Below are 17035 nucleotides of genomic sequence, written 5' to 3'. Positions count from 1 at the left end.
GACCCCGCCGACCGGCCGCGTGAGGCGCCCGCGTCCCTTCGGTCCAGTGCGCGGTGGCGCCGGGACGGTGCTCTTGGACCCGGCCTCGCCCGCCCGAGCCGCGGGAGGAAAGTGGGAACTCTGGCACCTCCTGGCTGGGGCTCACGGGGTGGGCGTGTGTGCTGCGTGGCCTCGCCGTGAGGGCCGGCTCGTCCGTGGCTCCGCTCCGCCTACTGGCCGCGCTCGTGTCTAGAACTTCTGGTGGTCGGAGGCTGGCTCTCCGCCGGCTCTGGACGACGGCTGCCTGAGCCGAGCCCCGGCCCCCAGGCCTAGGAAGGAGGGACCCGCGGGCGGGGCGCGGAGAGACACAGGTCCTTTTCAAGTAGTTCTAGGAGCAGTTGAATGTCCATTCGCAACATTCTTCAAAAGCCTGGTGTATTTTCCTGGGTAATGTGTAATAATTTTGGTAGTTAAAATGCCTTTAATATTCACACATACAAAATATTCATGATGCCTACAAAGAGACTCCTTTATCAGACTGCTAACACTACCTCCTGAGAAGGTCACCACTGACAACCTTGGGAAGGACTTAGGCGTAGATGCCTGCTGCAGACCATCATTAAAGATCACCTGCTTCTGCTCATTGACTCTTTGAGCCTCTGATTCTTCTGGATACAGAATGCTTAAGTGACTTGGCAAAGATCTAAACTCTCAGTGCTGAGAGAGATTGTTTCTAATTGCAAAGAGAAAAGGAAAAGCCTGTGGGAGATGATGTCTGGGAGCAGGAGTGTGTGTGAGGGAGTGTGAGTGTGAAGGGGGCAGAGCAAACTGCCAGTTAAGTGGCCAGAATGGAATCACTGTTCTACAAGATAATGGCCCATATATATTTTGATTACCCTTTGCACAAAGCATGTGAATGTAATGCCTCATTTATATGATAGTTACAAATAGGGACCCTACAGATTTCAACTGTGGGAATTGTGTGTAGCGCAGTAAGTGTAACCGCAAGTGGCTGTGTGCATATTATTGGCCACTGAGAAAATGGGTACTTTTCATACATAGGTTCAAGGAGATGAATTGCAAATACAGTGCTTAATGGCAGAAAAGACTGCCCAGCTACGTTTTGAATTGCTCTCTGGCCCCTCAGATGGTACGCAATCCTGATCCTAGTTCAGTATTAGAAAGTGTAAGTGCATCACTGAGACTTGCTGTGGAAATGAGTAATTAGTTTATAATTGATGTATAGCTACATTTTTAAAAATGTGCTTATCATTAAGAATTCTTTAATTCTTCCAAGTCTTTTATTTTTATTATTTTTCTTTCTCTCTTTTAAAGGCTTTTTTATGCATACGAGAACTGGTGTATAGGCCAGACTTGTGGGAATGGGTGAGAGGATTCACCAGAGACAGAGTGGGGAACAGAACAGATAGATATACTGAAATACATTGCTGAGGGGAGCAGCGGGCGAAATAGGAGAGGTCTGCAGTGCCTTGTCCATGGTGCCAGCTTCCTGGCCATCTAGGGAGTGGTGCTGTGGCTGGCGACAGCCTGACAGCGTTGTCTTTAACCCCTGTGCTGCCAGGGAGGCCTCCAATTTTTAATATTTTATCATATAGTTTCCATAGTTGATCTAGTTTCTCTATCCTTTATTATAAATTATTCTTTTATGTTCAGAATACTTCCTTTTTAAAAGATATCAAACCTCTACATTTCCACAGGTTACTTTTTGTTTTTAACCTCAAATCTATTCTGAATTTAAGGAATAGAAAACCCCAGTGACGACCAGCTCCTAAGAAGGGTTTCCCTTTCTCAAACCCACTTCCCACCGATGACCTTAGGCCCTGTGTGGGGTCACACTGGCCCCCCTCCCTGCTTTTGTTCTGCTGCTCCTAGTGCACACCCTGCCTTTCTCTCCCTGCTTCTCTGCCTGCCTGTGGTCTGCCAGCATGTCTTCTTTTGGTCCTGTGTCATCCGAGAAACCGTCTCCTGTCAGAGTTTCTGTGTCTTCCGCGTCCCCACTGATTGTTTTGCCGCAGCCATGCCTGTCTCCCCTCTTGGTCTTGCCTCCCTTGGCCTTTGTGTGCCTCTCCTGGCTGTTCAGCTGTTCACCTGCCCCTTCCTGTGTGGCCAGGACTGTTATGAGCTCTGGGTGATACAGGAGCACAAGAGAGCAGTGGGGAGCGTGCCAGTGGGTGGTGGGCAGCAGGCCGCAGCCGCAGCCTAATCACTGACTGAGGGAAAGATGTGTAGTGGGGTGTGGGTGTGGGGGACGAAGGGTCATCGATGTGGTTGAGCCTTGTCTGATTGATGGTGAGGGCCCAGGTAGGGGTACTCCAAGCAACTGCTGAGACCTTGAGGGCCCCAGTGGGGTGAAGGGCCAAAGGCGACTCAAAAATGCAGTAGGCATACACATCTTTCCTGACAGGAGACTGTTTTTCAGATGACACAGGACCAAGAGAAGACATGCTGGCAGACCACAGGCAGGCAGAGAAGCAGGGAGAGAAAGGCGGTAGCTTGGTGAGGAGGCAGGAACCAGTTCCTCAGGGAGCAGGCATGAAGGAGGGGCCTGGAGACCAGGTCAGACAGTGATGGTGCTCTGGTGAGGCGAAGGAAGCCCGTCCCCTCTGGGCTTGGTTGGGCCACTGGGGTGGCCAGGGAGGAGCCAGCAGGGCTCCCGGGGGACCTTTGTTTTTCTTCAGCTGCTCCTGGCCCATTTTTCCATGTGCTTTCCCTGGGCTCTGTCTCCTCTACTCAGTGGTTCAGTGGCTGCTTCACTTCTCTCCACCGTGGGAGGTGTTATCCCCACCCAAGTCTCAGGGTCTATCCATGTGCAAGTCCAGCTCTAGCTGAAGCCACTGTCGCCGTCCCTATCCTGAGCCTGGGAAGGCTAGGCTGGTGCCAGCCTGCATGGCGCTGCTGACTCTCGTTTCTTAGCGCCAGCCCCTGGAGGACAGCATGGCATTCTTCAGTGAGCCCACAGTGCCTGCCCAGTGCAGCAGCTGTCCTGGTGTGAGCGTGCCCCAGGCAACCAGTGCAGGATGCAGTGGGACCAGGCTGCAAAGGTCAGAGCATCAGGGTGCTGCTGAGCCCACTGGGAGTCACACAGGCAGGTGGGGAGAGGTCGTGCTTGTGGTCGAGAGAAGCTTTGAATGGCTGACGTGTCTGATGTGCTTCACGTAGGCATGTCTGAGAGCTGGTGAAACCTACCACGTCATTACTTGTGGATGAGGCAGGTGTGGCAGAAATAGGAAGGCCAATGAACCAGCATAGGCTGGACCAGGGACTGGCCAGCCACGTGACCCTGGAGAGAGAACCAGTGGGACCCCGGCACCTTAGGGCCCGTTTCTCTTTTGCCCATGTGATTCAGCTTTGAGACATGAGTGTATCTGAGCAGCACTGGTGCCACCACCGGGTACTTATTTCCAGCAGACTTTCTCTCTGGAGGCTCTGTGCAGGGAGGACGGGGGACCCCTCCCGTGGCCCCTGCGAGGCTGGCTGTCTGGTGGTCTCTGAACATGCAGGCTGCTGGCTGCTCCTGGACAGCAGCAGTTGGGGGGGGGGGGGGGGAGTTGAGTTTCTCATACAGGGTCATTTTTAAGGAAGGTCCGTTTAAAATTTAACAGAAGTGGAGTGTTGATGTTTGAGTGTTGCTTTCGCCCTTTGACACACTGGAGGCCATGGCTGACCTGCGAGGAGTGTCCTTATGCTGGCGTCAGGCTGGCCACATAGTTCGGGTGACCCTGTGTGGTTGGCCCAGCCCAGGTCTGGTGAAAGCCAGCTCCACTGCAGGGGTCATGGGGCCGGCCCACAGCTAAAATGTAGTTTTGGCTTGTTTTTCTTGGTAATGATTGGAAAAGCAAAGACAGTGTCTGAGGGTCACTTTCCAATAGGGGATGTTTGCAGGATTCTAGACATAAGAAATGTGATTGTGAAAATCAATAAAAAATAAGGACACACTTCCCAAGTCCTCTGCCTCTGTAACTGGGTGGTCCCCAGGAAAAGGGGAAGTTCCAGGTTCCCTGCCCTACTCAGAAGGAGGGTGGAGCTGAGCAGAGAAAAAGGAGAGAAGAGAAGGAATCAGAGGGAAGAAGGAGGGAGGATGGAGAGCCAGAAGGAGACCTGAGGAAGCCACATGGAACAGCGAGCATGTGATGAAGAAACCATGCTTGTTTCCTGGTCCTGGACTGGTTAAGGCAGATGTGGGTGAGATACCTGCAGGGAGGTGACAACGGCAGTGTTCATATTGATTTTGCTCTTTTCCTCCCAGACTTGTCTGGCCATTTCTGACCCTTTTAATGGTCCCGGCCAGAAGGTGCTTTAGCCTTGTGGCAGGCTTTCAGGCCTTGCCTTGAGACAATCCCTTTTGGGTGGACTTTTACCCACGAGGAGATGAGTAACTTCAGGTGTTTGATTTAGACATTACATTCTTTGTGTTCCATATTGTATATTCACTGCATTAAAGTCCCTTTTCATTAAAATTTTATATGTTTTGTCTTGATGTGGCGGATGGCAGAGCCCACTTCGAGCAGGCAGGTTTGGGGCTTCAATGCTGCCCCTCTCTCCCTGTCCTGTAACACCTCCTCTGCAGCTCGCAGGCAGAGGGCCGTATGTACTCCAGCTCCTCTGGGACAGCTTCCAGGGTCCAGGGTGCAGCTTCTACTGGAGAGCAGCCAGTAGAGGCTGCCCTGGGTGCAGAGGCTGCCCTGGGTGCTTGGGCCTGCAGCCTCATCTGGGCCCCTCTGCTTGGCCAGCAGGCCACCTCCCTGATGTGTGAACCCCTTCAACAGCAATCTGCTTGCTTTTAGCATTTTTCTCAACCTTGGGGTCCTGGAAGAGCGAGCTGGTCACTTGTAGGGCTTATTGCTGTTGCCAGCCCTCAGAGATGCCTGGAGCCAGGGGGCAGCCACATGGGGAGGGCTGAGGATCTACCCCTATCCCCCATATCCTCCCAACCCTCCCCAGGGTGGAGCCCCTGCGGACATGCACTCACCCCTATCTCAGGAGCCGCAGCTGCTTGGCCCTTGGCCCAGCTAACTGTCTTATCTCAGGGAGCGCCTGGAGGGTGATGGCCCAGGCATCCTTGGGTGGTCAGGGAGCAGGGTTGATTTCTGGTGCAGGGAAGGACCAAGCAGCTTTCTAAACATGTTGATTAGATTGTGTAGGTTTTTCTGAGCTATTTTATTAGAATACTTTGTCCCCAAAATATTCCTAGTTGTGGATCAAGAAAGCTATGTTAAGATAATAAGAATGGATTTCATGAGGGTGTTGAGAGTTCCAGAATCTTATCTTGGCTCCACTAAGGGTGGAGTGGGGCGGCCCTTCTGGTATCCAGGCGACATCCAGAGCCCTCCCCTTCCAGAGTCTTCTGCAGGGTGTAGCTCTTTCCTTGCCTACCCCACTGATGTTGCGCAGCAGGTGCTTGGATAACCATGGGTTAGGGGCCGCCTCCCACAGCAATTTGCTGCTGGTTTGGCCATGTGACCTGACTGCTAAGGGCCCATCATCTGGCGCTTCTTGTCCCCCTGTTTGATTTCTACTCACCCAGCCCTCTGCCAAGCCTGCCCTGCAGAGCTTGCTGACCCCAGTGTGGACACTGCTGGCTATTCCTTAGGTAGAGGATGGATACTGGCTAATCTCATGAATGTTCCTGAAGAATATTGCACACTCTAGAAAAGTGGCCATGTCCAGTTTTGATCTTTGTGGAAAATGTGCAACACAAGCACTTTACTCCCTGGAGGTAAAGCCTGCTTGAGTTGTGCTCCCTTATGCAATAATCCCGGGTCACGGCTCCGAGCTGCCCGTGGCCCCACCCCTCCAGTTTTGCTTCCTGGAGCCTGCAGCTCCTTGTGGGATGGTACCGGCACAGGGTACTCGGCTGGCTGGTGGCTGTGGCTTACTCCGGGAAGTTCTAGTGTGTCAGTGCAGACATTTAAAAATCCAACTTGACATTTTGATTTTTTCATTTTAGTGTAGGAAAGACGATGATGGAGATGTGACAGTTGTTGTTGAGAAGGACCATTTTATGGACGATTTCTTTCACCAGGTGAGTTCCTGGGTGCAGAGGTCCCCCTGCTGACCCCCCACCTCCACCCCCGCCATGCATATGTCTGTGCTGTGTTGTATGTGAAATGAAGAGCATGCTGGCCTTGTTAGGGCACTGTGTGAATTCTATACATTCTCTAGAATTTTCAGTGCATACAAAATGGGCGTTACTGTGGCCCTTCTCCCTGGGAAGCGGCCTGGATGGTGGCCTCAGGAGGGGTGCATGGATGGGCCCTGCAGGCAGCTTGATGGAGTGGTAGGGATTATCCTTGTATTTCCCTTCTGCATTCCTTCTTTCTAGGTAATGAGAAATGGTATGAATTTGAATTGGCTGCTTTGGTGGTGACTATCTCATCTTGCTTCTAGGTTGAAGAGATCAGAACCAGTATAGCTAAAATAGCTCAATATGTTGAAGAAGTAAAGAAAAACCACAGCATCATTCTTTCTGCGCCAAACCCAGAAGGAAGTAAGTTGTCAGCTCCACGAGAAGCTTGCCATCTCCTCTCTTGGTAGCTGTCACTCAGGCTGGAGCCTGGGGCACCCACCTTGGATTCAGGGGCTGCAGCTGGTTTGTTCCCTCTCCTGCTGGCTTCTGGTGGCCTCTGGCCCGACAGCATGCACGAGGGGTGTGGACGGGGCGCTGCAGAGCCTCGGCCACCTGGGCTGGCCCTGAGAATGCTTGGCCCACAGTGAGGCTGGTAGGCAGCGCTCTTATGATAGGCGGAGGTGGCAGGAGAACAGCCTGTACAACCACACATGCTAGACCCAGGTCAGGGACTGAGAGCACCAGGTGCTGGAGTTGTCAGCCTCTGTTGGAGAGCTGCCTGAGGGCAGACACGGTCAGCTGAATGGCAGGGATGGCAGGGAGAGGCGATGTCTCCATGACTTGACAACCTCGAGGGCGAGCTGGATCTGGGCTGGCGGGGCTGCATGTGGTCGAGTGTGCGGTGCGTGGTGTCCTCTGCTTAGCCCTCCCCGCCTGAGTGCTCCTCATTCACTCAGTCTTCACGGCTGCCTCTCCCCCAGACAGTGGCTGCAGCTGGCACCCCTGGGCTCCAGCCCCCATTTGGGGAATAAGGGCTGCGGGTAGACTGGGTGGGCCTGGGTTTGCATTTCCATGTCCTCATTTTAGAGCTGCAGGATAACCTTGGGGTGATGGAGGCTTTTTTAAGAAAGCAAACTTAAATATCTGCCAAGGTTGTTGTTCTGGTTACGTTTTTCAGAATGTTGTTGATGTTGGATATCACAGCTCCCCTTTTTTTATTTAAAGAAATAAAAGAAGAGCTTGAAGATCTCAACAAAGAAATCAAAAAAATTGCAAATAAAATTCGAGCCAAGTTAAAGTGTGAGTTTTGATCATGTTTGATTATTGATGTTACAAATGTGTGTACCTGTCATTTCTGTGTAACTTTTTATCCTTTTACATTTTTTTTTTAAGATTTATTTATTTATTTATACAGAACTGGGGTACAGGTCAGAGGTGCAGGGGCGGTGAGAGGATTCACCAGAGACAGAGTGGGGAGCAGAACAGACTGACTGACAAAGTATACTGCTGAGGGGAGCAGCAGGCAGGTCAGGAGAGGTCTGCCGCGCCATGTGGTCACCTCCAGGGCAGGAATTGAACTCCTGCTGAAGTGGCTTTAGCTTCTTGATGCTGTGCTTTAACCTGCTGTGCCACCAGAGAGGGCCCCCCTTTTACATTTTTTTAAAGTCACAGCTGTGAGCCTTTGAGACCACTGCGCTAGATGTGCTTGGGCCCAGCATCTTGTCAGCAGCTTCACACAGGTTTCCTGTGGGGAGTTGGGCCCTTGGGTATTAGCTTCTAAATCTCATGGAGAAGCACTGATGTGTGTTCAGCAAGCTAAGCTCTTGCCCATAAATTGATAATCTCATATAGTCATACATTTGATGACATTGGCTAAATTGCAGATGTTAAAGTAAGTTTCTACTTTTTCTTGAGTGGTTCTTACAATTGGCAGGTTCTTTTGATTATCTGCTGCTGCTCAGCTGGCTTGTGGTCAGGGTCTTGACCTGAGTCCCCTTCTCCCCCCATGCCCGCTGATGGCTTCCCTGTTTCCTGGGAGCTGGGGACCCTGCCGTGGTTATACCTCTGCCCCAGGCCTGTTCTCTGGGGAAGTGCCTCTGGCTTCATGTGCTCTCAAGGAGTCGGGCTTGGATCTGCAGTGCTGTGTCGTTGTGTCCCAGGCTTTCACATGGAGGATGAAGGAAGGACCTGCCTTCTCACCGACACCTGCACTTTCCTCTTGGCAGACCCCAAGAGTGGCCGCTGGGGCGGGGGCCACAGGTCCTCGTGTTCCTCTGCAGGCGTACCCTGCCAGGCAGTGATAGGCTTTCAGGTCACTTTGAATAGTTCTTTGTGTGACTGTCTCCGGCTTGATCCATGGTTAAGTTTATGCGTTCTGTTTTCTTTTTTTAGTATTTCATTTTTCTCACTAGTCACATGAAGTATTTGCACTGGTCAAAATCAAATCTGTAACTAGCAAATTCACAGAAATCTAGTTTCTGTGCCTGCTCTGCCTTATTTTTGTTTTTATCTAGCTGGTAGCCTTTTTTAAAAGATTATTAAATCTTATTATTTTTAAAAGATTATTATAGGTTATCTTTTCTTTTTTTTTTTTAAGATTTATTTATTCATATAGAACTGGGGTACAGGCCAGAGATGCAGAGGGTGAGAGGATTCACCAGGGACAGAGTGGGGAGCAGAACAGGCAGATGGACGAAATACACTGCTGAGGGGAGCAGCGGGTGGGTCAGGAGAGGTCTGCCACGCCATGTGGGTCACCTCCGGGGTGGGGATCGAACTCATGCTTCAGTGGCTTTAGCTTCTTAGTGCTGTGCTTTAACCTGCTGTGCCACCAGGGAGGACCCTATTATAGGTTATCTTACCTTTTTTCCTTTTAACCAAAAGATGTTTATCAAAAAGTGGCAGGATATTTCCTTTAGATGGATAATCTTATTTTAGAAGGTCATCACTATTCATTAACTTTAGTTTTATGAAGAGGGAATCTTCAGAGATAAAGAAAATCAATTTGAGGTTTGATTTGAAGGATTTTCAGTTTTTGGTCTGAAAAGAGGCTCGTTCCTGTTTGTTTCCAGCTATTGAGCAGAGCTGTGCTCAGGATGAGACTGGTGGCCGAACCTCAGTGGATCTGCGGATACGGAGGACCCAGGTGAGGCCCACGGCGTATCTTCCTGGGCACTGTCCTCACGTGGCTAAGTAGATGGACGCTTCTGTGTCATGTAGGGAAAAAGCTCCTCAGCCCTGCAGCAGAATTCAGTTCTGATGCGCAAGGGATTAGCCACATCATTTGAGCATCATTTGAGTGTGCCAGGGAGGCTTGCCTCTGGGAGGGGGAGGCCACGCAGCAAGCCTGGACCCTTGGCTCTGCTCCTCTTAGCATGGGTTCTGGGCTCTCAAGCCTGGGTCCCCCACTTGGTCCCATGGCCTGGTAACCAGCTCACCCTGTCTCTAAGGCTCAGTAGGGTGTAGACAGCCACTGGGAGGCCCACTGTGGAGAGGCTGGTCAGTCTTGAGCAGTGGGTACCATCAGGCTGCCTCTGCTGGGGGTGAACTGCAGTGTGGGTTTCTGTTGCATTAATGTCTGCCCTTGTCAGTTGCAGAAACAACCATTACAACCTAACCCTGTTTCTGTATCAGTAGCATTCCGTTCTGTCTCGGAAGTTCGTCGAAGCAATGACTGCATACAACGAAGCACAGACTCTGTTTCGGGAGCGAAGCAAGGGCCGCATTCAGCGCCAGCTGGAGATAAGTGAGTAGGTGGGCCTGTACTGGGAAGATGTGTTTATTCCTGAGGGTCACGCATCAAAGTGCTGTATCTTCCAAGAGTAATTCATCTCTGTAGTGGCCAGTGTTGTACAACTTAAAGCCCTCTCATGGCTCCCTGTTCATTGACTTGGCCAAACCTTTTGTTTATGTACATACTTCAGAAAACTCTTGAGTGGACCCTACATTACCTTCTGACTTCTATGACTTTGAGGTGTGAATCTAATTTGGAAAACTTCCAGCAATTATTTATTTGCCTTATCTGCTGTGTCCCCAGCCCTTGGGAGCAGCTTTACATGGGAGTATGGTTTTATTCTCTGGGATAGACAGGGCTGCCTCTGTCAGGATGTGGTGGCCTTCAGTTGGAGGCATCTGCTGATGGAGAGAGGTCAGGTGGGCTTGGCTGCTTGTACCATGCCAGGTCGGGGCTTCTTCAGCTTTGACATCAGGCAACAGCTCCCTAGCTTCTCTGTGGCCTCATAGACATGGGGAGCCAGGGGCAGCTGCTCCCTAGACCTCGCTGAGTGACGAGTTGGCCAAGATAGTTGACTTGGCATGGGGTGGGGGGGGTGTCGGGCAGGCCGCTGCTCCACCATCCTCAGTGCAGTCAGGTCCCTAGCAACCCGGTGCCTGGAAGGAGCCCGAGGTCAGCTGCCCGCGCCTCCGTGGCCCCCACTCCACCCCCTGGTCCTCAGAGCTGCACTCCCAGAGATTTCGCACCTACCATGGTCTGGGATGGTCTCTCCCTGCCAGGGCTTGGGCTATCAGCTGGGCTTATTCCACTGGCCCTTCCACAGGCACTCCCTCTTCATGGACCTGCTGGACGGCATCTACTTTTCATCTTCCTTCAGGCCCTGGACGGTTGGGTTCCTGCTTTTTGGCAGCTGTGAACCCTAATCATTCACATCAAATGCCATTGAAGTTAATTATGTTTGTCCACTTAACTTTATCTTCTGTGACACAAATTGTGAAAAGTAATCATTATAGATTTTTCCAAAAATCTTTGAGCATGTTTTCTAGAGAGTGCTAGTGCATTCATTCTTAAAAGGGAAGGAACTGATCTCACAGAGAGTGTTAGCACCAGAGTGTGGCTGTGTGTGCTGAATTCAGCTTAGTCCCTTTTCCATAAGTTAGAGTTGTAACACTTAGGAAAATGATGTGCCAAAAATCACTGTTGGTTTCCTTTTTATAGTTGTTTTTATTTTTTTAAGATTTACTTACTTGTACATACAGAACTGGGGTACAGGCCAGAGGCTCAGGGGTGGCGAGAGGCTTCACCAGAGACAGAGTGGGGAGCAGAACATGCAGATCGATGAAGTACACTGCTGAGGGGAGCAGCGGGTGGGTCAGGAGAGGTCTGCCGCGCCATGTGGTCACCTCCTGGGCAGGCGGGAAACGAACTCATGTGGAGGTGGCTTTAGCTTCTCAGTGCAGTGCTTTAACCCGCTGAACCACCAGGGAGGGCCAATATAGCTGTTTTTTAATCCCACTGAATGAGATTTTATTATTCACCTGATAAGGGCTTTTTTTTTATTTCAATTCTTCCTGTTGACATTAATTTCTCCCAGCATTGTAGCACTGCCTAAGGAGATAGACATGGAAGGCCAGAGAAATATTGTTTAAAAATGTTGACAACCTCTGAATGTTGACAGCCTGTTCATTTTCAGTATTGCTTCTCTGAGTGACCTCTTTGTTATACTTCAGCTGGAAAAACGACCACTGACGATGAGCTGGAGGAGATGCTGGAGAGTGGGAGCCCTTCCATCTTCACCTCTGATGTGAGTGCACCTCTTGGCTGGCGCAGGGGTGCATCTGCCTAGCTCTCAAGAGGCATCTATCTGGCTTCTTTCCTATCCCTTCCAAACCAAGTTCACAAGTATTTTCTCTCATTTTTTAAAGATCATATCAGATTCCCAGATCACTAGACAAGCTCTCAATGAAATCGAGTCCCGTCACAAAGACATCATGCGGCTAGAGACCAGCATCCGGGAGCTGCATGAGATGTTCATGGACATGGCTGTGTTTGTGGAGACCCAGGTAAGCGGCATCTGCCTGCAGCACAGAGCAGGCTGCCCAAGCCAACTTTCTATGTAGAAACTCATGTTTGGTTCCAGTTTACCTGGGAGAAACATTATTTTGGATCCTGTCTCAAAGTTCTGAAGTTGACCATGGCCTTAGGGCTGTGAGACTGAAATGTTGGTGTTATCCCCTCAGTGGGGCTGTACCGTAGATTAACACAGGCTGCCAGATGGCCACGAGCAACACAACCTTGGTGTGGAGCGCTTTTAATGAGGTGTAGAAGTATGGGTGCCAGGCCCCATGTAGGCCGTGTGTGTGTGCACGGAGGACGGGCTCCTGCATCTGGATGGGTGTGGCGGGAACTGTCATGTGAGGTGCTCACCGGAGGAGAGAAACATGCTTAACAGCATAGCACTGGGTCTATGGGGATTTTGACTTTTTTCTCTAAAATAGGTGTATTTTTAAGCTTTTTTCAAGGAGCATGTGTTAGAATAATAATTGAGAGAAATGTCCAAAGCCCGGGATACTTTCCACAGCTCAGGTAGTGCCTGTGCATGTAACATGGTGGTCTGTCCAGAATGGGGCAGTGCTGGAGGGGCTGGGGGACTGTGCATAGACCCTCTCGAAGAGCTGAGGTGAGATGTTGACATCAGTGCTGGATGGGCACCTGCTTCCTGTGGGGTGTCTGCATTCAGTGCAGGGCCTATGGAGGGGCTGAGGCCCTGGCTTGCGTTTGGGAGCTGTAGTCCAGGGAGTGTGCTCCTGGCTGGCTGCTTCTGGGTTCTGGGCACAGGCTGGCCGTTTTCCACCTGCATCTCTCACCTGTGAAGTACTACCTATTCTGATACATAATGTGTGTGAAAAACTGAGGTGCTCTGCACTGTAGAAGCCAGCAGGTGGGGTTGGGGCAGCTGGGTGGGTCTTTGGACATGGGTGGTCCTGTGGCTACTTGGGGCTGGGAGTGTGGGGACCTCCCAGGACCAGTCCAGAAGGACCAGCTAGACCGTGAGGCTGTGCAGTTAGCTTCTGGTCAGAGGAGGCCAGTTAGCACACCTTGCCTATTAGTGATGGCTCTGGCTAGACGTTAAGGTAGCCGCCTACCTGCCCCCAACCTGGGCCTGACGCCCCTTTGATCAGTGTGTGTATGGTCAGAACTTATGAGGAGCTTGTGTCTGTGACAGCAAGTGGGCTGTGTGTCACTCTTCTCTGCTCTGTTCCCCACTGCTTCAGAGTGTGATTGCTGATGGACGAGCGCCAGGTAACGAGTCTGCTCTGACATTTCACCTAGTTCTCTTTATTTCACATTTTTGCTCATTAATTAGTTGATTTTGTGTCAGACATAAGTTTTTCTCGGTTGATTTGCTATTTTAAAGAAATGGGCGCCGGTCTTCTACCCACTAGAAGAGATGCTGCTCAGCACCCCATATCATATGTGACGGTTCATCCTTCACTCCCCTATGTTCCGCCCTCGCCCTGCTGGTCTCGGAGCCTGCCTGCCTCATCCACACCGCCCACTCCTTTCAGTTCTTTTTAAAATACAAATTAAACCCTGTTCACTTTGGCTGCAACATTGGTCACCTCCATCTTTGGTGAATGTGTCCGCCAGGCCCTGACCACTGCGCGCCCAGGATGTCCACATGGGGCCTCGCCGGTGTCCCTGTCATAAGATATTCCATGATGGCATCTGAGAATGTCACCTAAGTTGGAAACTTTTTGCTTTAAGGGTGAAATGATCAACAACATCGAAAAAAATGTCATGAATGCTGCAGAATACGTTGAACATGCTAAAGAAGAAACTAAAAAAGCTATTAAATACCACAGCAAAGCGAGAAGGGTGAGTTTGGTTTTTACGAATGAAAGTGATGACTTTTTCTCTTCATCTGATTTCAAGTTGTAACACATTGATCTAAGCCTACTTAAAGGTGTCCGTGAGAGAAAACATGCTTAAAGCAGTGTTTCATTGTGCTAATTTCTTTGGCAGTTCATTAGATAAATTGTGTGACTCTGATTCCTTTTGTGTCCCAGATATTTAAAACCCTCCACAACCTAATGCCAGGGTGTTTCCCTTCGCTGGGGGCACCACAGGCAGAGTCCCCTGTGAGGCCTGGAGAAACGCACCCCCACGCTGTTACTTGGTCTGGGTCCCAGCCTCTCCTGCTGCCTGAGCTCCCCTTCCCCTGACCTTGAAAGACAGCATGGAGTCAGTGCGACTCGGCAGCTTGCTTTTCTTTGACAGAAAAAGTGGATCATCGCGGCTGTGTCTGTGGTTCTGGTGGCTGTGCTGGCCCTGATCATCGGCCTGTCGGTTGGCAAGTGAGGCAGATGCTGCGTTGCGGCTCTGCGGCAGGTAAGTAACTCCTGCTGCTGCCTGTGGTGTGACACCCCAGACAGCTGCCTGCTCAGACCCCAGCATCCCCTCATGCTCGCCTGGCTTGTGAGGCCATGCCCAGTGGGTGCAGTGCTCGATGAAAAGCAAACACAGGAGCTGTGGCTTGTCTCTTGCAACCTGGGGTGGTTGTGGCAATGTGGTTGTCATCATCCTTGTCTTTCACTGTGGAATCCACAGAACAGAACCAAGCTCTGAAAATCAGCTAGCGAAACTAACATTCTCCATCTAACTTGTTAATGTTTGGCAGCAGCTACTTTGTTTAAAAATCTGTCCTTATTAAAATGGAAACCACATTTAGTCAGCTCACCTGCTAGTTCTGCGGGAGGACCTAGCCCAGTGCCCTGAAGTCATGGGCTCATCGTGGGACTCAGATGACAGGGTTCCTGGGAGCCTGTCCCTGAAGGGAGGCCGCAGGTTCTCCGTGGGGCCTGATGGGGACTTGTGTCCCCAAGTCCTTGTGTCAGGCTCTGTCACCACATCCACCACCACTTGTGCTGCCCAGGTCCCGGCCTCCCCAGGACCTTGTCACACCTGAGCTTGTTCAGCACCAAGCTTGAGCGTGGGCTTCTGCTGTACCAGAAGGCAAGTCCCTGGGTCTGTGGGCATCAGGCTGGTGTCTCTGTATCTTTGCCGAGGCTTCCTGGTGGCACTGCCCAGGCAACAGCATGTATGGCCTTGCTTCATTTATACAGCATTCAAACAGTATTTTTGAAATTCTTTCTAAAATATGTGTTTCCCTAATTTTTCCTAGTGGCATTCAATGCCTGGATGTGGTTATACTGCAGGTAAAATTGCAGTGGTTAGCATGGCCCAGTGGAGTGAGCTGCTTGTCACGAGTGCTGTTTGACAGAAAGCCCTGCTGCAGGTGTGGGGGGGGGGGCACGGCCCAGAGTCCTGAGCCCCAGCACTGTGTGTACTTCCTGGGGACACCAGAGTAGTTGTGTCCAAGCGCTGGTCCCCACACAGGCCTGCGGGTGTGGGTGGCTCTCTGAGGAGGGGTTTTGGCCTGTGGCTGCAGCTGCTCCATAGCAGGAGGCCAGGAGGTTGACCACGCATGTTCTTGGGTCTCTCAGTGTTCCGAGGAGTTTGCACTGAGGCATGCACCACACCTCAGTGCAAAGAAGTGTAAATAAGATTTTTCAGCAGATGAGAACTAGATTCAGTTAAACCTTCAAAGGCTGTGAGCACAGCTGAGAGGAGTCGGGTGGGGCCGGTGACAGGAGAGCCCACTGACTTGCCTGTTCCCTCCTGGAGCAACGAGTGGTTGGACCTGGTGCTGCTGGGTTCATGTAGCTTAAGACAGTGCGTCTGTAGCAGTATTTTGCCTTTGGGACTGTTTTTCCACTCCTCTTCCCAAGGCCTTGAAGTTTCCTTTGATGATGGACTTGTACTTTAAACGCTGATTCTGGGAGAACTTTATCAGGAAATAATTATCAGTGGTATATTTACTTTGACACTTTACAAATTAATGTTTTTCTTTATCTTGCAGAAAATGATGTTCATTATATTTTGTGTAACTATTCTGCTTGTGACCCTTGGAGTGACCCTAGTGACAACACTGTCCTAGCAGCTGTAGCTGGGGCCATCTCTCCCTGGAGTGGGTCGCATCTCAGGAGAGTCAGTCCCCGCTCTCGAGCGGCCCTGCTTGGTGACTGGCTCTGAGGGCTGCTCTTGGGCGCAAAGGAGAAACCCACAGGTGTTCAGGGAGAGAAGCAGGAGAATGGATGTGGTGATTCACTCAGAGATGCTTGGACTCTAAATAACAGCAGAAAATTATGCCACAGAGAACTTGTTTCAATGGCCTGAAAATAAGGAATTACTGAGAATTTCAATTTTTTTTATATTTCAGTGTTAAAGATACATGTGAAGCTTAATTAGGAATATTTTATGTTACGAAGTTGTTAGCTTCCTGGTTGAAGATGTCTTCCTTCCTTCCTTCTGGCTGACCTAATTAAGAGACGCTTTGTACTATGTTCCATTTTTTTATTGTTTGCAAAAATAATTTTTTATCACAGAACTTTTTTGTAATATATCTGTAATTTTAAGTGTTTATTGTTTAATATATTAACACATTCATTGGCTCTGCTTTCATATGTTAAACACGGCCTTTTAAAGGGACAGGGAGCTTCAGGATGAGCAGCCCTCTCAAGGAGCAGCCCATTCTTTGGCAAAGAAAACACTGGCAAAGCACCCCCAGAAGCCTTGTGCCTTTTGTTGCTGTTGACTGAGTTCACTGGCCCTCCCGACCTCTGAGCAGCTCAGGTCCTGAGCTCTACTCCATCCTGCCTGTCCTGCCCTCATGACACTGAGCGAGCCCCTGCCCTGGAAAGACGATGTCTCTTCACGGCTCTGTGAGAGAACCATGCTTCTGTTTGCATCAGTAAAGTCTGAATTTAATCAAGATGGTGATGCAACCGAGAGGTAGTTCTTCCACACCTTGAGCTGTGTCTCCAGGTGAGCTCTGACTCAGGCTTCTGCAGAGACACTGTGAGGGCCCGCTTTCTGCAGAACCCCCCAAGTCGGCTCCCACATCTCATAGGATCGTAACATCTGTGTGGCGCGTTACGCCTTTGAGCATTGTGTGGTTTGCTGTTAGGCCCATAGAGTGTTTGGAATCTTACAGCAGATGGACATCTGTTAAGGCAGCAACTGTTAAGGCAGTTGAAACTGTGAGCAGGCCCGTGAGGGGTGTCCGTGCCCACAGCTGTGCTGTGGCATTACTGGGCTTGAAGGTGAATGTGGGCCCTGAGCTCCGGTGACAGCCGAGGCCTTGGTCTCACTTGCTACAGTCATGGACTCCC

At 50.6% G+C, this 17035-nt stretch overlaps 1 protein-coding gene across 1 annotated transcript; it reads left to right on the top strand.

Annotated features, from left to right (window-relative positions):
• Positions 1-3003: 3003 nt before the first annotated feature.
• Positions 3004-17029, top strand: STX2 (syntaxin 2). Its single transcript, XM_004690830.2, has 11 exons — positions 3004-3041; positions 5948-6022; positions 6388-6487; positions 7292-7366; positions 9139-9212; positions 9704-9812; positions 11531-11604; positions 11726-11863; positions 13569-13679; positions 14082-14192; positions 15724-17029. Exons 1-10 carry the CDS (start codon positions 3018-3020, stop codon positions 14160-14162), a joined length of 861 nt encoding a protein of 286 aa, XP_004690887.2. The 5' UTR covers positions 3004-3017; the 3' UTR covers positions 14163-14192; positions 15724-17029.
• Positions 17030-17035: the final 6 nt, after the last annotated feature.

Source organism: Condylura cristata, unplaced genomic scaffold, assembly GCF_000260355.1.
Source record: "Condylura cristata isolate star-nosed mole 26May11 unplaced genomic scaffold, ConCri1.0 scaffold00029, whole genome shotgun sequence".
Lineage (NCBI taxonomy): Eukaryota > Metazoa > Chordata > Mammalia > Eulipotyphla > Talpidae > Condylura > Condylura cristata.
Note: the sequence above shows the minus strand (reverse complement) of the source record. Positions and strands in the feature narration are given on the sequence as shown.

Bases quoted from the DNA above. Each gene is read 5' to 3' on its own strand.
- STX2 (XM_004690830.2), top strand. From the start codon at position 3,018: ATGCAGTGGGACCAGGCTGCAAAG. The intron at 7,367-9,138 runs GTGAGTTTTGAT...GTTTGTTTCCAG, and splicing joins AATTCGAGCCAAGTTAAAGT to CTATTGAGCAGAGCTGTGCT. The intron at 13,680-14,081 runs GTGAGTTTGGTT...TTTCTTTGACAG, and splicing joins ACCACAGCAAAGCGAGAAGG to AAAAAGTGGATCATCGCGGC.